Source organism: Ranitomeya imitator, chromosome 1, assembly GCF_032444005.1.
Source record: "Ranitomeya imitator isolate aRanImi1 chromosome 1, aRanImi1.pri, whole genome shotgun sequence".
Taxonomy (NCBI): domain Eukaryota; kingdom Metazoa; phylum Chordata; class Amphibia; order Anura; family Dendrobatidae; genus Ranitomeya; species Ranitomeya imitator.
Window position 1 is genome coordinate 692179497 of NC_091282.1, and position 27647 is coordinate 692207143.

Consider the following 27647-nt stretch of genomic DNA (forward strand, 5'->3'; position numbering starts at 1 on the left):
ATAACCTTGAACAATGGGCAGCGACTAATAGAATGGTATTTAATAGGGGGAAATGCAAGATTCTATGTCGGGGCAAGAAAAATGAAAATTACCTCTATATAATGGGAGGAATAGAACTAAGCAACAGCACGCAGGCTTGGGTGTACTAATAGATCACAGACTGCACATGAGTCAACGGTGTGATGCAGCAGAAAAAAAGGGCAAACACAGTTCTTGGATGTATTAAGAGAAGCATAGAGTCAAGATTATGTGAAATAATTATCCTCCTCTACCCCTCCTTGGTCAGGCTTCAACTGGAATACTGTGTCCAGTTCTGGCACCACATTTTAGAAAAGACATTGAAAAACTGGAGCAAGTTCAGAAAAGAGTTACCATGATGGTAAGCGGACTCCAAATTATTTCCTAGGAGGAACGGTTAAATGCTCTGAGAATGTTTAGCTTGCATAAAAAGGCTAACAGGAGACTTAATAGCTGTCGTCTACAAATATCAGAAGGGATGTCACAGTGTAGAGGGATCAACATTATTCTCATTTGCGCATGGAAACAGGAGAAGCAATAGAATGAAACTGCAAGGGAGAAGATAGAGATAAGATATTAGAAAAGCTTTTTGACAGTGAGGGTGATCAATGAGTGGAACAGGCTGCCACGAGAGGTGGAGAGTTCTCCTTCAATGGAAGTCTTCAGGCAGAGGCTGGACAGACATCTGTTTGAGATGGTTTAGTGAATACTGCACTGCATTGAGCAGGGGGTTGGACACAATGACCCTTGAGGTCCCTTCCAACATTACATTCTATGATTCTATGATAAGATTTGATGCCTAATGAGAAGTAAATAATATATCTAAAACTTATGCAATGTGTTATATTTAAACTTCAAGCATAACACCTTATATATTATCAGATTTGGATAGGTAATATAGTTTGTCTTAAGGTGAAGGGTTTTCAAGGAATATTTTTTAAATAATCTTGAGCAGAGGATTGCATAATACAAAATAAATAGCGAAAGCTTTAGCATAACAAATAAAAGGGCAACATAAATTATGCAAACAGAACAACCTACTAAGCATGGCCTCGGCTGCTAGAAGTGGGAGGGAAAACATTGTTACATCAATATTCTCCAGGATGAATCATGACTGTCAGACAATCTATATCAATAGAAGAAACTTTTCCACTTCACTCACAGATCCCAGGCATACCAGACAGCCGTCTAGTATTAAAGAGAACATGTCAGAATAATTTTGTAAACATGGCTTCAATAGGGCTGTTGTCATGCTGTGACTGTATGAGTCGCCCTGCCAGGGCCGTGGGGCACTCGGTACCGGTTCCGGTGTTCACAGGGGGATGTCATGGTGGCGACCCAGTCCGTGGCCCTGGGCGCCCATGTAAAATGGGAAAGTCTTTAAAGGGGGATTTAGTGAATAGAGTTTATGTTCGTGACACCACCTGTGGTATTCAGTCAGTGGGGACCGACGCTGCTTTAAGGGGTCCTCTGGGGTGATGTTATGGCAGCTAGATGGTATAACTTCCCACAGGTGAAGTGTATCCCCAGGACTACCGGTGTGTAGATGGAGATGGTGAATGGTGCAGTAAAGAAAGAGAACACAGGTTTGCAGTCTCTTTACCTGGTTTACTGAATACTTCAGGCAGCCACAGTCCAGGGTACCAGATCAAAGGGCAGGCAGGGTCAGGCCGGCTTGGAAGCGAATCCAGAGTCCCCTTGACCAGGTGGAGTTAAAAGCCTTCTCTAGCACGGTGGTGTTGTAGTCCCTTACTGCCTAAAGCTTCAGATAAGGTCCTCACAATTCTTCTCTCTGTCCCCGATATAGGATAGGACATAACACGTATAAATGGTGACTTGAACATTTTTACAGGGACTCTAGCACGCCCCAGGCTCTATATGTGTCACCGTGCCTCCTAGGTATTAAGGCGGACAGGTAACTTGCAGTTCAGCTGTCCTGCCAGTCTCTGATGTAAGTCGTAGAGTCTTTACAACCTCGGTGGTCCGGCTACCAGTTATCTGCGCTTCAGAAGGAGGCAGCCTGATCTTAACTGGTCTCCCCTGATGTTACTCTCCTGTGCTTCGCTCTCCTGCATGCTCACTGAACAATGTTTGGCTTTCTGTATGTCTCTTTCCAGGAGCTGTAGTACTTCAGACTACACAGCCCCTTCAGACATTCTAACACTCTATGTCGGTCTGTTCTCTTCTCTATCTGTAACTTTCTGACTGAACTCCTTTCCCTCCAGATCAGAATGTATTTTTAGGGGAATTCACCCTAAACTAGGCTTAGAGCTATCCTTTCTGGCCTGGAGTGTGAACATGTTGTATGCATTGTGGTTAAAAGATATCCTTCATCACTTCCAAACGTAACATCACTCTCCCCATGAGGAAAGCAATGCTACTGTGATGACCAGGACCCTGGGGCGCCACCTCAAAGCCCCCTCCCCCCTCCCGTTAAGTCCAGTACTCCCGTACTGGGAAAAGAAGAACAAAACACAGATTAGCGAAAAGACATAAACATTTTTGGAATGCTGTAAACAGGTGAAACAAGTTAATAGTGCAAACTGGAGCTTCCCTTTATGGGAGGTATGGATGCTTGAACGTTACAAGAACATATATACATAGCATGCATACTTTAAAAAATAGAAAACAGTATAAATAACTAACTAACTATGAAATGCAATTAACCTTATGGGTGTTCTACTTTAAGGCTTCAAAGTGCAAAACAAACAGTATTTTTTATTGTCTTCAAAGTGCAGAACTTTCCTACAAACGGCGACTACCCCTACGGGTATACTGCATCAGGTCCGAAAAATTCAAAAGTGCAACATTAGACATCTTCAATACTTTCTGCACATAACACTATCTGGATTCAAGTTTCAGTTTTCATTTTTATTCATTATATTAACTCTCTAATATATTAACTATCTAGCATATAAAGTACAGTTCTGACTTACTCCAGATATTACTTTAACAGTGCAACACATTTAGCTGGTGCAAATTCAAATCTAACTTCTTTCAGTGCTGAAGTAATGCATTTAAAGGTGCAATTTAATACTCAAGTCAATTAATACTTTATAACAGCAGCAACGAGCGAGGGACCCATCATAAACCGCCAATGTAGGCTTGGGCGGGCTACAAGGCGTGTATCCAGACCCGGAATCCTGCTTCGCCAAACGGGTTTTTCTTCAGGTTTCTGTAAAACAAGGCAACTTTCACATTAATATTAGAAGAAGTCTCTTAAAAGCTTCTTTGTAAAACCAGTAGGAAGCACCTAAATAGGTGCCAACGATGTATGATGGACAGTTTTTGATCATGCTCAGTCCATGATTCACAGTTCTGGAAACAGCTAAACTCTTTAGTGCAAAAAAAACTTTTTAGTGCAAAACCTTGGCCAGGTAAAACAAACTTTTAAACTTGTTCACTATTCACAGTCAGGTTTTCCTTTCTTTTAATTTTTCGTTGGTTGTCTCCAAGGCAATACTTGGCGCTGAATACTTCCTGGCCTGGGAAGGTCTTGAGCCAAAATTACTCCTGGTAACAAGCAGATGTCATGGGTTTTGTACTCATGTAAAGTCAGGTCATGTCCTGAAATGGGGGTCTGCGTGGTCTGAGTACACGTGATGGTTGGCATGGTGGCCACTGCTGTCTCAGTGGTGGTGATGGTGTACACTGTTGTCTTGGTGGTGGTGCAAGCTGGGGTTACAGTGGGAGTGGTGGTGGTGGTGGTAGCTATTTTGCCGCTAGGTGGCACTGTTTGTGTCTTTAGTTTAGCCAGCGTTGAAGCAGCATCCCTGTGCTTGTGTACATTCAAGGCGTACCACCATTTTTCACCAAGATGCCTGGTGTAAGTCACGCGGTCACCGGGATAAAGATCACTGTACGGGTGTCCTTCACAGAGGTGGGACTCCACATCCCTCCTATTGACAAAGACCTCCACATACAGGCCTGGCTCTTTAATGAACCCCCAACCTTTCTTTAGTTTGAAGGTTACCACTGTGCCCTGCTTCAGTGGGGCCTGGTTTGTCTGGTGGTCCTTGCGGGCCTGGGCCTTGGCACATAAGTCCCTTTGGTCAAACGCTTTGCACCTGGCCTGAGACTCCTCCTCCTTAGCCTCCCATTTGCGGGCGAGTTGCTGCTGATATTTCTCCCAGCTAGGGTCTCCACTTCCTGCTTCTACGCCCCGGGGAAACCCAAAAGGTCAGTTCCAGGATTCACCCAGTAGTACACTGTTTGTTCCGCGTAGATCTCACCCGGCAGGCTGGTGGGCTGGATCGGAGCCTTCATCAAGTGCTCCATCCCCGTGGCTTGGTCCCATTCCCCCAGGATCTGGAGTCACGCGGATCCATGGCGGGGCAGTGCAGCGACTGGGCCCAGTAAAAGTCCCTCGGCTACCGGGGCAGGGTTGTTGTTCCTACCTGCCGCTGCAGTGTCTCCGGTGCCAGTCTCCTCCGTTGGTGTCGGGGGGCTGTTGGACGGGACACGGCTCCTGTAGTTCTTTCACTGGTGCCGCCTTGCACTTGGTTCTGGCGTCCAGCTGCATAGGCAGGAGCTGGTCAATTAAATCCTCCACTCCGGTCTGCAGGAGTTCGGAGACGGCAGGTGCTCGCTCGCCGCGGCTTCCTTCCAGGTGGCTAGCGGAGTCCTCCGCTTCCACCCCATGCTCTGGTTCCGGGCTGCAGGCCATGGCGTCCTCCACGTTGCTCTCCGCGTCCGGGTCTCTATCCCGCTCTCTCCTTCGGGGCAGAACTTCTTCTTTCTCTTCCTTCCGCCATTCAGGATCAGGAGGCGGATCTCTGTAGCTGATAGACATGTCAGCATGGTACAATACTTGGATTGGGCGGCCATTATTTTCGCGCCATGCCACTAGTCCCTGCCCACGATGGCACGCTTGTCTTTTACAGCGCTCCTTGTGGTGCTATAATGTCGGCAGTTTTGGCGGCAATTTTGGCGGTACTTCACAATGCACAGTTTAGGCACAGTCTCTTAGGCACACATGACCCAATTCCCAGGGTCAGTCGATCCTGTTCATGATGCCAAGATGAGTCGCCCTGCTAGGACCGTGGGGTACTCGGTACTGGGTCCGGTGTTCACAGGGGGATGTCACGGTGGCGACCTGGTCCGTGGCCCTGGGCGCCCATGTAAAATAAAAGGGGATTTGGTGAATAGAGTTTATGTTCGTGACGCCACCTGTGGTATTCGGTCAGTGGGGACCGACGCTGCTTTAAGGGGTCTTCTGGGGTGATGTTATGGCAGCTAGATGGTATAACTTCCCACAGGTGAAGTGTATCCCCAGGGCTCCTGGTGTGTAGATGGAGATGGTGAATGGTGCAGTAAAGAATGAGGACACAGGTTTGCAGTCTCTTTACCTGGTTTACTGAAGACTTCAGGCAGCCACAGTCCAGGGTACCAGATCACAAGGCAGGCAGGATCCGGCCGGCTTGGAAGTGAATCCAGAGTCCCCTTTACCAGGTGGAGTTAAAAGCCTTCCTCTAGCGCGGTGGTGTTGTAGTCCCTTACCGCCTATGGCTTCAGATAAGGTCCTCCCAATTCTTCTCTCTGTCCCCCATATAACCTGTAAGACTGGTGGCTTGAGCCTTTTAACAGGGACTCTAGCACGCCCCGGGCTCTATATGTGTCACCGTGCCTCCTGGGTATTAAGGCAAACAGAAAACTTGCAGTTCAGCTGTCCTGCCGGTCTCTGATGTAAGTCATAGAGTCCTTACAACCTCGATGGTCCAGCTACCGGTTATCTGCGCTTCAGAAGGAGGCAGTCTGATCTTAGCTGGTCTCCCCTGATGTTACTCTCCTGTGCTTCGCTCTCCTGCACGCTCACTGAACAATGTTCGGCATTCTGTATGTCTCTTTCCAGGAGCTGTAGTACTTCAGACTACAAGGCCCCTTCAGACCTTCTGACACTTCGGTCTGCTCTCTTCTCTGTCTGTAACTTTCTGACTGAACTCCTTTCCCTCCAGATCAGAATGTATTTATAGGGGAGTTCACTCTAAATTAGGCTTAGAGCTCCCCCTTCTGGCCTGGAGTGTTAACATGTTGTATGCATTGTGGTTACCTGATAAAAGATATCCTTCATCGCTACCAAACGTAACATCACTCTCCCCATGAGGAAAGCAATGCTACTGTGATTACCAGGACCCTGGGGCGCCACATGTACGTGATAGGGACCTAACTAGCCCTGCTCCCAAAGGTACCTCTAAAGGTGAGGAGGTTTGGGCTACCAGCCTTACCATTGTCCTGTAATACCCTCAGCTGTCCCATCCCCCTCTCTCAGGAGGTCTAGGACAGATATGTTAGTGTATAAATATGTAAAACAAACAGGGATAAGAAAAGCAACTTGTGTTCAAAACACTCACCAAAGGTAGAAAGGAATAAACAGAAGGATTGCAATGTTCAAACCAAATGGGAATAGGATAATGGAGAAAGCATAAACACCAAAACAGCATACAACAATCTCCAACAGCAACAATGAACTCCAATTTCAGCACAGCATCTCCAGCAAGCCAGGATGTAAACTTTCACTGGTGAGAATGAACGGGTCAGTTTTTATAGAGTGAGGAAATGAGCAGGTCAGGAGAAGCAGTGATATGGAGCTGCATGTCTCTAACCAGCATAGAAAGAGTCATTAACCTCTTCAGAGTCAAATGAAGCGAAGTCCATTTAATATGAGGAACCAAACACACAGGCTAAATGGAAGACCTGGGATTCACAATACTTAATGATCGGCCAACCCTAGATACCCCAGGAGGATGTGACACACTCGTGGCAGCTGTAATACTGATTACTGTCACGCTGGTGGGTATGGACCCATCGCGCAACGGGACGGACTTAATCTAGAGAGCATAACTAAGCAACTACTTGGTCTTCACTAGAGCCTCTGATGGTGAGGTTAGGCTTGAGCTTCAGGTACCTCTCCATGGCATTGCCCTGTACTGTAGCAGCTGACCCCAAGGTCAGGAATGCAGGTACGGAGTTGAAGTGTTGGTGGGACAGGGACAGAAACACTGGCAGAAAGGATACTGATGCTTGTTCAAACTAGTCAGCTGGTTTAGACAATGCAGGTTCAGGTTCACAGGTACTGGTTCAGACAGCATGGCTGGTTTAGACAGGACGGGTTCAAGAGTACAGGTACTGGTTCAGATAGGACAGCCGGTTAAGAAAGAACGGGTTGAGGATCACAGGTTCAGATTGGACAGGGACTTACAAAGAACTAGAAGGTTAGAAGACAAGCTAGAAACTAAAGTTGCCTAAGGGGGGGGGGGGGTGCTTTAAATACATGATGCCCCCCAGTAAAAGGCTAGGGACACTTCTGGAATGTGCTCTTCCCCTTTAAGAAGAGGGGAGCGCTCACCCTTAGCCCGTTGCCAGATCTGCGTGGCATACGCAGAATCCCATACCTAGGAGCTGTAGTGGGAGCCACAGCAGGAAGAACAACAGAGCAACCGAGGTGGTGAGTCACTGCCGGAGGGAGCTATGAGAACTATGTAGGGATGCCTGTGTTACAATTACATTGATACCTTTGTTGGTACCTTTGTTGTTATAAATCTGCTTTCTTGTTCTTCTTTAATCACCATCACTGACCAGAGGCATGTGGGGCCGGGGAACCACAGGGAGAAGACCCAGTGCACAGTCCGGCCCCTGTGCACCGAAATCTCATTAGAACAAAACGTCAAATGGTGATTAAAGAAGAACAACAAAGCAGATTTCTTCACCAAAGGTATCAATGTAATCCGCATTACAGCGTCATTAGTCAGGTCTTTACATTTCATTACAAAATTGTGTTGACAAGTATGTGATGCCCCAGAGTCCTGGTTGTCACAGTGGCATTGCTTTCCTCACAGGGAGAGTGATGTCACGCTTGGAAGCGATGGAAGATTCCTTTTGACAGGTAATCAGCACATACAACACTATTCTGACTCCAGTCCAGAAGGCGGAGCTCTATACCCGACTTCAAGTAAGCTGCTCTGTCTGGTTGGGAGGAGGAGTTAGTTGCTAGGCGATTGCTAGGCAGTTGGGAAGAATTAGACAGTTGGTGCCGGACAGCAGACTGGAGCAGTCTGAGGCAGAAGGACGAGTGAGGGGCCGTACAGCCTGAAGTGCTGTAGCTCCTAGATAGCGATATACAGAAGAAAGAACAGCTTTTAGCGAAATTGCCGGAGAGTAAAGCACAGGAGAGTGACATCAAGGGAGAATATCTGCAACTGGGCTAGATCCCTGATAGAATGCAGATACCGGTAACCAGAAGACTGAGGCTGTGTCGTACTCTAGGAGGCACAGCAGAAACCGATAGGACAGCTGGACTACACATAACCTGTCCACCCTAATGCCCAGGAGACACAGTTATACAAAGAGCCCGGGTCATGATAGAGTCCCTGTAAAAAGGCTCGAGCCACCTGTCAGACGGGTTTGTGTCCTACTTCAACAAAGGACAGAGAGAACTGAGAGGACCTTGCTTCAAAGCCATAGGCAGTAAGGGACTATAACAACACAGCTCTAGGAGGAAGGCTTTTAACTCCACCTGATAAAGTTGGACTCTGAACTCGCTTCCAAGCTGGCCGGACCCTGCCTGTTCTGTGATCTGGTGCCCTGGACTGTGGCTGCCTGCTGCAATCAGTAAACCAGGCAAAAGGACTGCACAACTGTGTCCTTCGTTCTTTACTGCACAACTCACCATCTTCCATCTGTACACTGGGAGTCTTGGGGACCTACTTCACCTGTGGGAAGTTATACCATCTGGCTGCTATAACATCACCCCAGAGGACCCCTTTAAGCAGCGTTGGTCACCTCTGACCGAATACCACAGGTGGCGTCACAAACTTTCTTTATTTCAAAAACCCCTTTAAAGACCTTCCCTTTAACATGGGCGCCCCACGGACCGGGTTTTGCCGCCGTGACACATCTCTTTAAGTACTGGACCTGATACAGAGTATCCCACGGCCCTGATGGGCATTTCAAGTACTCTGTGAGTTCTGTAAACTATAGAACCAATTGAAATAATAGAGAAAACTGCTCCATAAATTGTTGCATTATGTCATAGTAATATAATAAACGGGAGGTTTAATATTGATTAATAAATAATATTTGATGACTTTATAAATCCATGTTAGTTGAATGCACATTTCTTATGGCAGACAGGAACAAGCACACGTAATAAAGTAAATGGGCACACATTCAGTTTACAGGCAGGCAGCGTAGTCCAGCAGGTCATCTCCTTTGCAACTGCCTCCAGTAATGCTCCCATCACTCCAAGAACCACCCCACTACTCTCCGACAGTGCTATTCACAGTTTCCATTCCAGTACTGTCAGTGGAACTCAGCAAATATTACCTGTCCGTTCCCAGGCTTAGAGCTCTGTGTGAAAATAGCATGCCAAAACTTGTTACTAATGATAGATAGATAGATAGATAGATAAAAAAATGAAGGCAGCATTCCCAAAATAGATAAGTTGGAAAAATGTAATAGCCCATCGTGACGGCAATGTTTCGGTGCAATTTAGTACCTTTCTCAAGCTGAACCGAAATGTTGCTAACTTGCCGTCACTATAGGCTATTACATTTTTCTAATTTTCTATTTTGGGAGTGCTGCTTTCATTTTTATATGTATATTGGAGGATTTGTACCCCTGCCTTGATTTTTTCTATTTAGGTAGATAAATAGATAGATGATAGCTTCAACAGGATAGCTACCGTATATACTCGAGTATAAGCTGAGATTTTCAGCCCCCAAAAAATGGGCTGAAAGTGCCCCTCTCAGCTTATACTCGAGTCATGGAAGGCGGGGTGGGTCAGCGGGTGAGGGGGAGCGACACCTGTCAAATACTCACCTGCTCCCAGCGCTCCTGGCGCGGTCCCCACATGTCCCACGGTCTTCGGGCGCGGCAGCTTCTTCCCCTGTTCAGCGGTCACTGGTACCGCTCATTAAAGTTATGAATATGGACTCCACTTCCATAGGGGTGGAGCCGCTTATTCATTACTGTAATGAGTGGTGCCACGTGACCGCTCACTACAGGAAGAAGCTGCTGCTCCCGGAGACATGGGACATGCAGGGACCGCGCCGGGAGCCGGTGAGTATATCATATTCACCTTTCCGCGTTCCATCGCCGCCCCGTCTTCCATGTCCTCTGCATTGACTGTTCAGGTCAGAGGGCGCAATGACGTATTAGTGTGCGCCGCCCTCTGCCTGAACAGTCAGTGTGGAGAGACGGGACGCTGAGGAGCAGCAGGCAGCGACGAGAGGTGAGTATGTCATTTTTTCTTTTTTTAGTGCAGCACCAGCAGCATTACATGTGGCACAAGGCTATATGGAGCGTCTATGGGGCCATAAAGAACTGCATGGAGCATTATATGGGGCATCTATGGGGCCATATCTGCATGGAGCATTATATGGGGCATCTATGGGGCCATAAAGAACTGCATGGAGCATCTATGGGGCCATAAAGAACTGCATGGAGCATTATATGGAGCATCTATGGGGCCATAAAGAACTGCATGGAGTATTATATGGGGCATTTATGGGGCCATAAAGAACTGCATGGACATTATATGGGACATATTTGTATATGGAGCATCTTATGGGGCCATAATGAACTGTATGGAGCATTATATGGGGCCTATTTTGTATGGAGCATCTTATGGGGCCATAATGAACTGTATGAAGCATTATATGGGGCCTATTTTGTATGGAGCATCTTATGGGGCCATCATGAACTGTATGGAGCATTATATGGGGCTCCTGATTCAATATGGATATTCAAAAACACTTAACCTACTGATGTCTCAATTAATTTTACTTTTATTTTATTTATTTTTATTTTTGACATTTACCGGTAGCTGCTGCATTTTCCACCCTAGGCTTGTACTCGAGTCAATAAGTTTTCCCAGTTTTTTGTTGCAAAATTAGGGGTTCGGCTTATTCTCGGGTCGGCTTATACTCGAGTATATACGGTAATAAATGTTGGATAGTTTTGGGGTCCCACTGCTGGGACATAACTGATCACTAAAAAATTTAACCCATACGTTGCAGATTTGTTGTGTTTCTGTTGTGTGTTTTTCTGAACAAATTTGTCACAAAACATGAAGGGTTTCCCGATGCTAGCAAAGTGAATGAGAATCCTGAAGTCTCATGCGCACATTGCTTATTTTTGATTTGCAGATTTAAATCTGCAGGAATTGTTTTTGCCGCTTTTGCAGCAGATTTAACTCACACTAATGAGTGTGGAAAAACTGCACCCCAAAACACATGCAAAAAACACATCAAAACCATGGCAAAAATATACTTATTTTACTCAGCGTTTTTCCTGCTGAGAAATGCAGAAATAGTGAAGAAATGTCTCCACCAAATATTTAATGTGTGCACATACCATATGTAAGGATGCAGCTGGACAAGTCCCGGATGGGAGATATGTGTCACCATGGTGGTTATCCTCGGTAATGTGAAGCCCGGAGAAAAGGATCCTGTAAAGTAGTGGCTGAGAAGTTTTTAATGAACCCAGTTTTGGGGTTTGGGTTTTAGGAATGACCATCAGAGCTGGGTTGGACTGGTCAATCCTATACCTCTTATACAAGCTTTTGCAGCTAATTTAAAAGACAGCTGAGTTGCATCGGAAGCTGTCTGTGTGGGGACATGAAAAGACCTGATCTACTGTATACTAGTCAGCCTATGATAGGGGCTAAGTAAGTCTGGATTTACCTTTGCTTGGGTGAGCTCTCTCTGAGAACCTGTATGTGCTATATGGACTGATCTGCTTATTATTTCCCTTTGTCACAAAACAATTCTATTTTGTTTTGTGAGCTGGGATGCTTTATGGACTTTTAATAAACCATCACTGTTTGAACTTGAGAACTTGCTGCCTGTGTCTACCTGAACCGCTGCCGGAGAGAATGAACCGCTACACCTTACAGTAGAAAGGAGCATGCCCTATACCTCTCCATTCAATGTGTGAGGGAGGTAACAGAATCATTTGAGTACTGCACTCTGCTATTCATGTCAGTCCCATACTCAACCACAGACCCATTCAACACTTTTTCAACTGTAATGTCGAGGAACTTGTGCCATTTTCCAAGTGGTTGATGCCCGCGGGTCTGATTGGGGGGACCTGAGCAAGCAGACATTTATCACCTACGATGTACATTGGTGATAACCTCCTTATTTTTAATTCTGATCTCCTTCTTGTGACTACTCCATTGAGACCATACTAGAGGTAGGAAGGACCAGTGTTTCAGGTTTTTCTTTATTCGCCTTATCTAATAACAGATAAGGTGAATTAAGATATGCAAGACCTTTCAAGAAATCCATTATATTACTACAATATATGGATCATTTATCATAATTATTATTTTGATAGGAACTTGTAAAAACAGACCATGTCTACACACATTTCTAAGTTCCAAGTTTATTCCTACAGAGGGCAGCAACTCTCAGTGGCTATCTGAGAGGGTAAAGATGGCACAGCCTGCCCTTTGTATGCCGAGAGACTCCCAGCTGTGACTTGTTACTGAAGCATGAAATTCTGCATGAAATAGTAATGAGTTACAGGGAAGGCACACAGTGACGCTGAGTACCATACTGTGTGTCGGTAAATAACAAGCTGATTTCTGATGTATTATTAAAATTTACATTAACACCGAGACCTTCACCTAGTATGACAAAGATTGTTATATACACACAGTGCCTTTGAGTCATGCATACAATAAAGCCGCTGGTACAATAGCATCTACTAAAGACAGTTCTGATCTATGCAGTCTCAAATTGAGATTAAAAGTTCAGACTTGTATGTGTGATCCTGTGTAGTCATCATTTAATTCACCGACAGTAAACGGCCAAGTCCGATATCGGAGTCTACCAGAGAATGGCTGTAATGTTTCCTCGCCGTGAGCTCACTTATCTCTTGTCCACTCTCTCGTAGAGTTCGAATTGACGCTAGACCTGGTTCACGACATTTCGTGGTCACTGTTTCACATGTACGGCGTTAACATTTGTACCAAAATTTATATCTAATTTCCCCATAGTATGACTCTTGCCCAAGAGTATTTTTGACTTGTTTGTTGGGTTCACAATATAGCTGTATCAAAAGTATCTAAAATCAGTCAACTTCACAACAGAACACTATGAAAATAATGATTAAGTGGTACATATTTTTTTATTAATGGGAATCAATGACAAATATATTCAACTTTGTAGTTAAATACGTCTAGGGAATATGTTCAGCAGACTGTATAAAATATTCCGCTGAGATTAGTCCCCAAACATGGAGTAATCCATGATCAGCTGAGGTTCTTATTTTCTCGGCTGGAATTTGCTTCTAGACTTCTCTCCAAATGCTCAGTTTAGCATGCCTGAACAACGTAGGTAGACACTTTGGGTCCAAGTTATATATGTTTTTTTTAATATACTTGTCTCGTGACTGTTTGTTGATGCTTTTTGTGCCAAATTCTTTATAGTGGTGTATGCGGTGCATGAATTTTGCACAAAGATCAAAAAATATATATATTTTTTTGTCTTTAACCATTTTTGTAACAAAAATTTGGCTTACATAAAATCACTCGAGGGGGACTGGAGTAGAGTTGCGGCAGAATAAAAAAAGTCACAAGTGATGGATGAATCAAGCAAAAACATATGGAAACCCTAAAGCCCGCTTGCGATGGCAAACTAAAAAAAGCAGCTGTGAACTAGCCTTATTTTTTTGGGTTAGCGTCCACCTATGTATAACTTAAGGGAGCGCAGAACGTTCACCTTCACGTGGCAGCAGGGCACTCTTTTTATTTCCCTAGAGAAGAGCTGGCAGGAAACATGGCCATTCTGGCTTCTTACATATACCGACACATTTTGTCGTTGGTAGTTATTTACATCTGATTTACAACGTTCTTAATGGACTATGTCAGGCACAGCAGAGCAGCTGTAAGCCTCAGCAGAGGTGAAAGTGTCCTCCACCTTTGTGGTGGTGCTAACAATCCTGGCATTGCTGCAGATGTTTGCTAAGTGGTCCCAGCTGGTTGAAGTAAATAGCCGTTCAAGGTAAACACCATTTTAACTGCATTTACCTTACAAAATATCCCCCATATGATAAAGATATTTATGACCCTTGAGCATCACAAGCTGCGATGGAAACTAAGCGCCGGTGGTGTACAGTGTCGGTCTTCTACTGGTATAGAACAAGTGACTTTTTGACTCATAATGTTTGCCCTTTTCATACAGGATTTCAAGAAATGCTGCAGATGATTACTGCACAGTGGAAAGAGCTGCAGAAGCAGATAAGAAGGCAGCACGGTTGGATTATGGGTGCTCTTGATACAATCAAGGCGGATATTCTTCAAAAAGATGAGATTCCAGAAGTTGTAAGTGAATCACAGGTGAGACAGAAGAAGCCTCACATTTTATAAATGGGTCGATAGGAGGTGTTCATCCAACCAGAACCCCAATCAGGCAGTTTATGCTGTTAGTAATTCTTCCTCTCCCCCTTGCAAGACCTTTGATATTTCTACCAAGGGCTCTAAGGAGTTAAAAGATTTGATCACATTTGGGGGATTTCGCCAAGAGAATGTTGGCTTCTATAGCAGTACATAGCAGACTGCTGGTTGAGGTAACCGTAATTCTGTCAGTGAACTCTTCCTCTGATTTGAAACCTTATTTCTGATCTGAGTGTGATCCAATTCTCTCAGATAAGGATAACACGGAAAAATAAATTTCTCCATCTTCTCCATTCTGTCAGTGTGAAGAAATCATATTGCACTCAGATGTCATCTGAGTGTTGTTGGATGTTTTCCACGGATTCATTGACTTGCATGGTCAAGTGCGAGGCATGCAGTGGGCCAGTCCGACCAAAAAATCTGATATGTGCACGGTCCCATAGAATAACATTTGTTAATGTTTTGTCAGATCACACTCGGGACTGAAAATACGGACCACTGCACAAGTCTGAAAGCTGATTTTTGATCAAAGATTAACTTATTCTTGTCATAAATCAGCTTAGAAGAAAGTTTACGAAAGGGTTAAAACCTTGCCATCGGAACGAGCTTACCGGCAGATTTGCTGTCAATCCATTCTGCAGCCAACTTTATTCATTGATACAAGGAGGCTGGAAATGTCAAACTATTCAAAAGCTACAAAAAATATTCTGCCAAAGACATCCATATCCTCGTTGGGATTTCTGTTCATCAGCGTTAGTAGAACTCAAAGTGCTAAGTCCCGTGGGTGTCACACACCGGGGCCATAAAACATTTGTTACTTTCATAAATCATAATAATGATTTCACTCGCTGACACATTTTGATCACATGACTTCATCTAATGAGCAGTTTGACTAATTAAGAAAAAGTGGGTGGGGGTAATGGCAGTTCTCACTTTAGCTCTGTCAATGGAGAGTAGTATTTGCAGTCCAGTGGAGCTTTTGATGCAGGTGGTGCAATGCAGACCTGCATGCAGATTTCCTACAAGCGTAAGGGTTAAGTTTTTACTATTTGCTTACATCAACCCTTAGAGGACACCATTTTTCCTCCTTAGACATATAATATATTTCAAATATATGCTCAATGAACAATACCGCGTCATTAAAGTTGTACAAACATACTCCGCGCTCCTCTCTCCTGGCACCCATAAAACCTTGTTTCTTATTACCTTCAGCATATGTTCCTGTTGTTGTTGACTGTGTGTGGTGTTTTCCCCTCAACCCTCCTCCTCTTCGTCCCCTCCTAAATGATCCCCGTCAGAGCCGTAAAATATTTTGAATGCTGATTATTTTGTCCTCAGAATCATAATGCAGTAGAGCGATTGCCTTTCAACAATTCCCAGACTGATCCACGGATTTAAGGCTTAACATTAAGGGTACACAAGGATACCGGCGTGTGTACAAGTGTTTGTACAGTATGCACGCTGTCAGAGTGAGTCTTTTGGGGTCTGACCTTTTAGATTAATCTTAAAAAAGTGGTAAATATTCAACGATTTAGGGGGAACTTTGTATCGTTTATTTTTCACATTCTTATGAAGATTTTATAATATTATTGCTATTTGGATGTAGTTAAAGGTGGTTGAGTTACTTTACACTGTTTTGGGATAATTTTTAATTTTTAGACCTCTTAATACCCTCTTTATGATGTTTGTTAAAGGGTCCTCATTAATTGTTAATGGTTGTTGAAAACTTACCCTTTTTGGTTACCCTGTTAACTCTTCCTGTGTGCTTAGATAGCATTTTCCAGTCTATTTGGTCTTCTCATAATACACTTATGAAAATGTAATTGCAGCACAAAAGAATCGTGAAATTATGGAAATTACAGAAAGGATAAACATGTTACCGGTATGAAAAATGTGAAAAAAATTTAAACAAAATTTTCAAAACATTTTGATTTATTTAATATCGAGTATGAGTGCCAGGTGGAGAAATGCTCTCACTTATACAATTTGCATAAAGGTTATTAATAGTTGTATGAAGAATGTTCTGCCACACTGAATGCATGTGAGCATGAAAATTATCAAGATCCGCTGCTTGCAGCTCCCTTTGCAATTGCCGACCAATGACTTCCAAGATGTGCTCAAGGGGAACCAAGTCTTGAGATGCCTCAGGCCATGGTAGTGCATTTATGCCACACAGACTTCTCACAGTTGAATAAGCAACTTGCGGCCTGGCATTGTTGTGTTGAAAAATGCCTCCTAAAACAGTTGTAGAGAAATGGCCATTCTGTGCATTCCACAACTAAATAAATGTATCGCTGAGTTGTTAGTGTACCTGGAATGAAGACTAGAGGTGTCCGGTTTAACATTGTGTCATCCATTTTGTAGTACCAATGTAGCATTCTTTCATTCCCTTGTGATGGCCTCTTCATGACGTTGCTCATATGGTCTCCAGACCAATCTCTGTTTATCATTGCATCCTAGACAAAAGCGAGACTCATCTCATCCCTAAAGAGGATAGCCCTATATTCTAACCTCCATTGCAGTCTTGCTCTGCACCATTTATAACTTTTGAGATCTGTGGAGTGAGGTTAATTGAACACTCATATCAGGACTGGTTTTGCTTATGATCCAATGTCGTGCAAATGCCTTCTGATGGTATGGGGTGATATAAAAAATGGTAGTCAGACCCCTGAAGTCTTCATTCACAGGTAAGCTAACAGGATTACAGTAATTTGATCATGGAATCAGTGGTACAACCCCTTCTCCAAAGTGAGGAGCCTTTTTTGTCAACAGGCAAATGTTTCCACCGTTAATAGCCTGCATGACCTAAACAACTTGTGTTCCAACCAAGCACATTTGGGATATGAATTCTCAGCAAGTGCACAGGGGGCTGCGGCAATGGATCTTGATTTGCGGCCCAAGTGCATTCAACAAGGCAGAACATTCCTCATACAACCATTAATAACCTCATTGATACCAGTGACGATGTGTAAGTGCAGGGATTTCTGCATATAGCGCTCATACTCAATACATTGGTATGCATTATAAATTATGCATTTTTCCTTATTTACATATCATTAATGTGTATTGATCTTGTGATTTTCATAATTCCACTCTTCTTCTTCTTGGGGTTGCAATGTCAATGTTGAGGAGTGTGTGTTCAAAACAAGGTCAGTCTGCATCTTTGTGCTCTATCTGGGTGAATAGTCTAGATTTGGTTAGGTATTCATATATTTGCTTTCCCTGACTGTAACCTAGTCTCAACCCACCATGTCACGTCATAGTTCAAAGGCATCAATACTTCCCTGGCCATCTCCTTCATCCTCCAACTTTCACATCTAAAATAGCATAATTGAACCAAATAGATCCTTTGTGAAGATAAGCCATTTAATTTGTTTTCTTGAAGGTCAGCTACCCATATGTGCCCAATTTATTTTTTGTTTATTTTGTTGTTTATGTTAGAAAAGCTATCTACCGCGTGTTGTTGACATCAACTCAGTCTTACCTGTTGTTTTCACTTTTTTTACATTTAGCTGAATCCCAAGTTTTTTCCTCTACTTTTATCTTTCCTTATGAGGGAATTTGAGTTGTCAAGAAGACACTAAGAACATATATAAATGTAAAACTGTATTAATAAACATAGTTCTACTAGCACTGCACATTTTGCATAGTCATTTTTACCCCTTTCTTTAATGGATTCATTAGAATCTTGTTCGACAGTATCTGATACCTTGCATATGTAAACCTGGCCTCTGTATTTGGTGGAAATCATGTAATGATTAGACTATGTTCTTCAATAAAAAAAAATGTTTGGGGTATACATACAGTACTCAGCATAAATGAGTACTCCTTCTTTGAAAAGTATGATTTTAATCATCTCACTGAACACAAGAACAATTTAATTTTTTTTTACAAAACTGAGTTTAATAGAACATTTTTTAACCCATAACATGGAAATAAGGTTAATAATATAACTTCCATTACAAAATCTTCAGTTTTACTCAAATTAATTGACGTAAAAATGAATACATCCCACATCAAAAACTACTACATCTAGTGTTTTGTATGACCTTCATGATTTTTCAGAATCATGTCTTCTAGGCAAGGAATAAACAAGCTGGTGACATAGTGCAATATCTATCTTTTTCCATTCTTTAAGAGCATCCTCTTTTAGAGCCTGGATGCTGGATGGAGAGTAATGACAACTTGTATATTCAGAATTCCCGATAGGTGTTTGGTTGGGTTGATATCAGGAGACACTTGGCCACTGAATCACTTTCACCCTGTTCTTCTTCAGAAATGCGCCAGTGGCCTTAGATGTGTGTTTTGGATCATTGTAGCTTTGGAAAAGGCACAGAGTCATGGTAGCATCTTATCATTTAGTAAAGAGCAGTACATCTGTGAATTCATGATATCATCACTGAACTGTAGCTCCCTGACACCAGCAGCGCTCATACAGCCCCACATAAGGACTCTACCACCACCAGTAGGCACTATCCATTTTCCTTTTCACTCCTCACCTTTGCAACACCATTCAGTTTTGAAGCCATCTGTTACAAAAACATTTATTTTGGTCTTATCACTCCAAATTATAGAGTCCCAGTAATTTCCATATTTTTCAGCATGCGACCTTGCAAATTATAGGTGGCCTTTTTTGTGTATGGTCTATAGGTGAGACTTCCTTCCTGGATGACACTCATGTATGCCATTAATCTATACTGAACACCATAGTGTGCCACAGGAAACATTCACCCCTGTTTAGCATTATAATTCTCTAGCTAACTGCAGTGAACTTGCAGGTTGATTTTCTTCAACCCTTCTCAACTTAAGACACTTCTGTTTAGGTGTTAACTTCCCTGGGAGTTTCAGTGAAATAATTGCCATTCCATCTTTGTTACATTTTTGTATCAGTTTTGCTACAATATTCTGACTGATAAGTAATTCTTTGCTGATCTTCTTGTAGCCCTCACCATTTTTGTGTAAAGAAGTTATTTTCTTTCTCACATCTTGTGACATTTCTTTTCCATGTGGTGCCATTGCTGAAGCCATGTCAGTGTTTGTTAACTAACGTCCTTTTTTAGTTGCTCATGTGCTGGACACCTGTTTAATGAATGATTAGACTTACCTGTAGTTGAATTCTTGTTAATTAGAATTTTCATCAAAAATATATGACAAAAAAACATGGTAGAGTATATAGTCACTTATAGATTAATCACCATGTAAATATCGGATTACTGTGGCCTATCATCAATTACTACATAGACACTGAAAAAACGATGATCGGAAGGCAATAATTCCATAATAAAAGCCAAAATTTTATTAATACAAACACTTATTTAAAAGACACATTCTGCCAATCATTGGGGAAACAGAACCACCAACAAACATAACAGCTACCCAGCTACCAGCGACGCCAGCCGGCGTCGGCGTCACACAGCAAACAGAGCAGGGGAAAACCACCCGCCCTGTCACCAAACGCCGAGAGCCGGCAAGAGTGGATAGGGGCGGGCAACATGCGCGTACAGGGGAAGGACAATGGGAGAAAAAGAAATAACACTGCACCCATATATACCGTCATGATCGCAGATAGACAGACAGGATACACCATTGCCGGGCTATTATGAATACGATGACAAGAATGATAGGATGTTCATATAGACATAGTACCCACTCTAACCCACTCATATTATTAAATATACAAGTACATAACAATTAATATACACATAAACAGTAGGCACTTTGGGTGAGTTTCCAGTCTCCAGTAAAAGTCCATAGTTTGTTTTTCCGTCATCTTTACATAAATTATTGGTATCCTTTTCATGCCACGGCAATTTCCATTACGCTGGCAATCAACATGCAACACGATACAACACACAAAATCTAAAAAATAATGATAAAAACATTGTTAAGAAACACATAGAGATGGTAAGATATACGTCGCTGGCAGTCGACAGGTGATAGGTAAGAACTATAAGAATGAGGCATAGCTGATATTTTCATTGAGTCCAGATGGATATAAGGTACCCAAGGTCCATATCCACCTGGACTCCAACTGGGCCAGTCTTTTGGTCAGATTTCCACCCCGAACACCAGCATCCAGCATATCAATGCCGCGGACCCTAAATAGGGCCCCATCGCAGTCATGATGCTGTTTAAAATGACGGGGAATTGTTTTTAATGACTGTATATCATTCACAGTTGCAGCAGCCGCTATGCCCAACACGTGTTCTCTGACGCGTACTTTCAATTGCCTACTAGTCATACCGATATAAATTTTACGGCATGGGCATACTCCATAGTAGATTACATACCGACTTGTGCAAGTTATCCATTTTTTGATCTTAAAAAAACGGGAGCCATCCTGGTTCTCAAAATCATTACTCGTTTCGATATTCACGCAAGCGACACAGCGGCCGCATGAGGAACATCCTTGTCGTCTCGGCATCTGATCCAGAAAAGTGTCATGGGACTCGGTAGTATAATGGCTAAATACCAAGTGATCGCGCAGGTTTTTTGATCTCCTAGCTATTATGGCCGCTTTTGGTGGTAAAAATTTAGCAATCACTGGGTCTGCCCTCAATATATGCCATGATTTATCCATAATGTTCCTCATGCGGGCAAACTGCGAATGATAATTCGTCACAAATCTGACCATATTTTGATCTTTTTTGAAGTCTTTAGGGCTGTATAGTAAGGTGTTTCTTGACGCATGTTTCGCCCTATTAAAGGCTTTCTTAATCATGCGGTTACTATGCCCCCGTTCACGTAGACGTAATTTCAGATCTTCCGCCTGGATAGCAAACTCCTCATCCACCGAGCATAGTCTCCGGAGATGCAGGAATTGCCCCGTGGGAACCGATTGGATCATGTGTCCCGGGTGTGATGAGGACGCATGCAGCAGCATGTTGGTGGAGGTTGGCTTGCGGAAAATATTAGTTTGCACTTCTCCCTTTTCGTCCTTACGTAACAGTACATCCAAGAACTCAATAGTCCTCGGATTGTATTTATACGTAATATAAATATTTAAGTCATTGTTATTCAAGGATGTCATAAATGTTTCAAGATCATCCTGTGACCCCTGCCAGATCAGTAAAATGTCGTCGATGTACCGTGTCCAAGAAAGGACATGGCACATCGGCGATGACTGATCTGGCAGGGAGAGGTCTCTCTCCCACAGCCCCAGGAACAGGTTAGCATAAGCAGGGGCAAAAGAAGCCCCCATAGCTGTTCCCTGGAGCTGCAGGAAGAAAGACCCCTTAAAGACGAAAAAGTTATGGGTTAATGTAAACCTGAGAAGCTCAATAATCAGTTTCTGAATGTCCATAGGTAAACTCGACATACTTAGAAATAAACTGGTGGCCCTAATACCATCCTCATGCCTGATGCTCGTGTAGAGGGACTCAACGTCCCCGGTTACGAACATCATATCTTCCTCCAATTGTAGGCCGTCCACCCGCTTCAATAGATCTCCCGTATCTTTCAAAAATGATGGCAACCCCTCTACTAGCGGCTGTAGTTTGGAGTCAATCCACCGATTTACAGGTTCTAAATAGTTCCCCCTACCAGAGATAATCGGGCGTCCAGGGGGAGTCTGCGCGTCCTTATGGATTTTAGGCAACAGATAGAATGTTGGAATCGTGGGCTCAGATACAATTAGAGCTGTTGCCAATTCCTTTGTTATAACTCCATCCTCCATAGCCTGATTAATAATCAGATGGAGCTGTGTGGTGAAGGAGGATAACGGGTTGAATGTCAGTTTTATATAGCAAGTGTTATTATTGAGTTGGCGATAAGCCTCTCTCTCATATAATTTCTTAGGCCAGACAACCACGTTACCCCCCTTATCAGCTGGTTTATATACCACATCTGTTAAATCCTGTAGGACACGCAGACGCCCCCTTTCCTCCCTCGTAAGATTATCCCTGTAGATATACCGCGGGATCTCCCTAAACTCCCTAGATACAATCTGTACAAACAAATCCACATTGGGACATGTTGCCAGAGGAGGGAATTTTTTGGATTTTAGACGTATCGCAGGTGGAATTTTACCTCCTTCCGGAGTGCTCTGCTCGATGGATAACTCCTCCAAGGCACGCAAGGCTATTTGTTCTTCCTCTGTTGGAAAGAGTTCAGAGAGGTTGCCATCAAAAAAATGTTTTTTAAAAATCAAAGAGCGGGCGATCATGACGGTATATATGGGTGCAGTGTTATTTCTTTTTCTCCCATTGTCCTTCCCCTGTACGCGTGTGTTGCCCGCCCCTGGCCACTCCTGCCGGCTCTCGGCGTCTGGTGACAGGGCGGGGGGTTTTCCCCTGCTCTGTTTGCTGTGTGACGCCGACGCCGGCTGGCGTCACTGGTAGCTGGGCAACATCGCGCGTCACTTCCGGGGTCGGACGGTTCACATCCGGTCTGCGGCGTTCCACGCTGCATTCCGGAACTATAAAGGACAGGGATCACTGCACTCAATAGGCCCCTTGAAAAAGGAGTCCAAAACGCGCGTCGGGGCAGACGCAAGGTGTCCAGCAGTGGCGACTTCTCTCCCATATGGTAATTACTATGTTCCCCTTTATTACATAGGCCTATTGTGGGCTTTATAGGGGTTGGTGTTAGGAGGGATGTTTATTGGCCTATGAAGTGGCACATAGGGCAGAAATCTGTCGATACTTTGTTTATGTACCAGGGTGTCTTATTTTACATCGCCGGGTATCTTTACGTATAATCGATTAATGCTTGGACGCTGTGCTTCAACACTGGTGTTGGTGTGATGTTTGTTGATGGTTCTGTTTCCCCAATGATTGGCAGAATGTGTCTTTTAAATAACTGTTTGTATTAATAAAATTTTGGCTTTTATTATGGAATTATTGCCTTCCGATCTTAATTAGAATTTTGTTGTCTAAATTTTAGCTTTGCTCATAAGACTTTCATTGGGGTGTATACATTTTTACAACATGGTCTGAAATCAATTTGTTAAGAAAATTACTTTTTCAGGTGTGCAAAATATTAAGTCTTGTTTGCAATCAATGGCCCATATTTATAGAAGTATTTTGTAGTATGATATCCCATGGAAAATGTTGATTCTGAAAGGAAACTAAAGATTTCCTGACAAATCTTTTAGGTGTACCGTATTTATTTATCAATGTATCTGCTGTTTTTGAGTATATGTTCATCCATCTCTTTTGAGTACTAGGCTGTGAGTTTGGAAATTTCATCAACTTGCAAATGTGTTCACCCCCTTGACATTTTTCATGTTATTCTAACTCACAACCTGGAATTTTACTTTTTTTTAAGGTTTTCATCATCTCATGCAAAGAACATGCCTACAACTGTGAACATTTGTTTTTCTTTTTATTGCAAAGCAAATAATACGACAAAATAACTGAAAACTTCAGTGTGCATAACCTTTCATCCCCTAAAGTCAGTACTTTGTAGAGCCTCCTTTTGTGGCAATTACAGCTGCAAGTCACTTTGGATAAGTTCCTATGAGCTTTCCATATCTTGCTACTGGAATTTTTGCCCATTCCTTAAGGCAAATCTGCTCCAGCTCTTTCAAGTTAGATGGTTTCCTCTGGTCAACTGCAATCTTCAAGTCTGACCACAGATTCTTAGTTGGATTAGGTCTGGGCTTTCACTAGGCCTCTACAAAACATTTTCATATTTCCCCTTAAACCACTCGAGTGTATGATTTGGGTCATTGCCTTGTTGGAAAGTGAACCTCCGTCCCAGTCTCAAATCATTGACGGACTGAAACAGGTTTTGCTTAAGAATATCCCTGTACTTCGCACCATCCATCTTCCCCTCGACTCAAACCATTTTCCCTGTCCCTGCTGTCAAAAAAACAAACCCACAGCATGATGCTGCCAGCACCATGTTTCACTGTGGGGATAGTGTTCTTGAGGTAATGAGCTGTGTTGATTTGGTATAAGGGGTGTGTTGGGGATTAAGTCCTTCACATTCCTTTCTAATAAAGCAGGTATGTTTTATGTGTAAAATGGTGTATTATGTGGTACTGTTTTGTTGTGTAGCAAGATGCTAAATGATGTTTGTGTAATGTGTAAGTTATGTATCTTTATGGACTAGAGATAGAGATAGGGAGATACAGTGTTAGAGTAAAGGTACCGTCACACTCAGCGACGCTGCAGCGATATAGACAATGAGACGATCGCTGGAGCGTCGCTGCTTAGGTCGCTGTAGAGACGTCAAACACAGTAGCTCCAGAACGATGCAGGAGCGATCCAGTGACGTAACAGCGACTCACTTATCGTTCTCGCTGGTTGTTAACTCCATGTAAAAACATTGCTGGCATCGTTGCTTTTGCTGTCAAACATGACGATACACGCCGACCTGACGACCAAATAAAGTTCTGGACTTCTAGCTCCGACCAGCGATGGCACAGCAGGATCCTGATTGCTGTTGCGTGTCAAACACAACGAGATAGCTATCCAGGATGCTGCAACGTCACGGATCATTGTCGTTCTCGTTGTAAAGTTGCTGAGTGTGAAGGTACCTTAAGGTTTAAGGTACCTTCACACTAAACGATATCGCTAGCAATCCGTGACGTTGCAGCGTCCTCGCTAGCGATATCGTTTAGTTTGACACACAGCAGCGATCAGAATCCTGCTGTGATGTCGTTGGTCGGGGCTAGAGGGCCAGACCTTTCTTTGGTCGCTGGCTCTCCCGCTGACATCGCTGAATTGGCGTGTGTGACACCTATTCAGCGATGTCTTCGCTGGTTCGCTGTTTGGTCGCTGGAGAGCTGTCACACAGACCTCTCTCCAGCGACCAACGATGCCGGTAACCAGGGTAAACATCGGGTAACTAAGCGCAGGGCCGCGCTTAGTAACCCGATGTTTACCCTGGTTACCATCCTAAAAGTAAAAAAAACAAACACTACATACTTACCTAACGCTGTCTGTCCTCCAGCGCTGTGCTCTGCTCTCCTCCTGCACTGGCTGTGAGCGTCGGTCAGCCGGAAAGCAGAGCGGTGACGTCACCGCTCTGCTTTCCGGCCGCTGTGCTCACACAGCCAGTGCAGGAGGAGTGCAGAGCACAGCGCTGGAGGACAGACAGCGGTAGGTAAGTATGTACTGTTTGTTTTTTTTACTTTTAGGATGGTAACCAGGGTAAACATCGGGTTACTAAGCGCGGCCCTGCGCTTAGTTACCCGATGTTTACCCTGGTTACCGGCATCGTTGGTCGCTGGAGAGAGGTCTGTGTGACAGCTCTCCAGCGACCAAACAGCGACGCTGCAGCGATCCGGATCGTTGTCGGTATCGCTGCAGCGTCGCTTAATGTGAAGGGGCCTTTAGTAACAGTAATGGGTATTGTACGGTTTAGTACAGTGGGGGCACTGTAGATCAGGAGATAAGATAAGGGTAGGATAAGAAGTAGGGGATTTTTGAGTAGGAGGGGCCAGGTTACTTATAGTTGAGACACTTCCTGGGTTTAGTGAGTTAAAGCGTGGGATGAGGAGAAGTGAAGTTGTTGCAGTAACAAGTTCAAAAGGAGTCCAGCAGTCTAGGGCCTCAGGGCCAGAAGTTACACGAACACGAAGGGACAAGTGCAGCAAGAGAGTAATAGCAGCTAGGTTCAGCAGGAAATCCCAAACATCCGAGACCTATGGTCTGGAAAAGGTTGGGAAGCGTCTTCCTTGATATCGCCCTCGAAGGGAAAAACGGACGGGAAACCCCAGGCACGAACTAGTTTGGCTAGTTGGGACACTACGGTACTGGAGAGTATGGTATGGGAACAAAGAATTTCAGGAGAAAAAGGGACAGCACAGAGGAATGAATATATGATCGATGAGGATTACTGTGCGATGTCTGTGACCAATCTGGACGTGCTGAGTAAAGTTGTTTTGTTGAAAATGATTCTGGCAATCATTGTGTGATGCTGTCTGAAACAGGACGTTACAATCTAAAAGTGAGTGAATTACACTGCACACACATCACACGGCATTTGGGACTTTGTCATTTCTTTGCGGGGTGCCAGGGTGTGCCAGAACAGCAGCCCCTCGCCATGACTACCACCCTGGCCACCTCACATTCTCTCCAGACATAGTGTTAATGGTGTTGTTTGGTTAGTGGCGCCTCTTTCTTAACAGTGTGACAGCCTCTGTGGCGTTTCAGGAAAGGTAAAGTGTATATTCTGAAAGACATGTGACACTTATATAGCACACTGGTGGACGTCCTGTCACTAAGCATATGACTTATTAAGGTAATTGCTTGCACCAGAAATTTTAAAGGGGCTTCATCTCAAAAGGGATGAATATATCTGCACATGCCAATTTTCAGTTATTAGATCCCATAAATTTAATTAATGCCTATATTTTTTTCACTTCACCTCTCCAACTTAGACTATTTAGGGCTGATGCATCAAACACAAATCGACTTACATTACAACTTGTGTAAATATTTTTGTAACAAAATAGGTAAAAAGTCAAGGAAGGTGGGTACTTTCGCAAGCCACTGTATATTTTTTCTTTATTACTACTCTTTGCAAGAGATGTGCTTTATTTCTGTTGGTATGCAGTTGGGAAAATAAGTATTTGATACAGTGCCAATTTTGCAAGTTTTCCCGCCACAAAGAATGGAGAGATCTGTAATTTTAATAGTAAATCCACTTCAACTGTGAGATACAGAATCTTAAAAAAATCCAAAAAATCACATTGTATGATTTTTACATTTTATTGCATGGAATAAGTATTTGATACAGTAGAAAAACAGAACTTAATATCTGGTACAGAAACCTTTCTTTTCAATTACAGAGGTCAGATGTTTCCTGTAGTTCTTGACCGCGTTTGCACAAACTGCAGCAGGGATTTTGGCCCACTCCACCATAAAGATCTTCTCCAGATTTTTCAGGTTTTGGGGGTGCCGCTGGGCAGCATTGAGTGTCAACTCCCTCCAAAGATTTTCTATTGAATTCAGGTCTGGAATAGAATCATAGAATAATAGAAGAAGAGAAATGATCCAGCTGGAGGTGGAGGCAGTTCAGACTTTGTGAGACTTTATTATACAACTAAAGCAATAAAAAATTCTTCCACAAGAAAAATCTTTACATAGCCAACACCTGGCACACCAGTGAGGAGGATCAACGCGTTTCAACTATGAAGTCTTACTCATGGTTAGGTGATAAAAATAAAATTTTTCCTTCTTGTCCTGCCACTTTGTATTAATTTCTGAAAAGCACCCGAGTGGTTAATAAATGACCTGACAGCAATTTGAATATGTTGAGGGATGCTGTTTTTAAAATG

General features: G+C 43.4%; 1 protein-coding gene across 1 annotated transcript in view; it reads left to right on the top strand.

Moving 5' to 3' along the window:
- AKAP6 (A-kinase anchoring protein 6) overlaps positions 1–27647 on the top strand; it is a 606671-nt gene that overhangs the window by 352770 nt on the left and 226254 nt on the right. The window contains exon 7 of the mRNA XM_069730511.1: positions 14205–14359. Coding sequence (XP_069586612.1) covers positions 14205–14359 — 155 coding nt within the window. The remainder of the gene's footprint in view (positions 1–14204; positions 14360–27647) is intronic.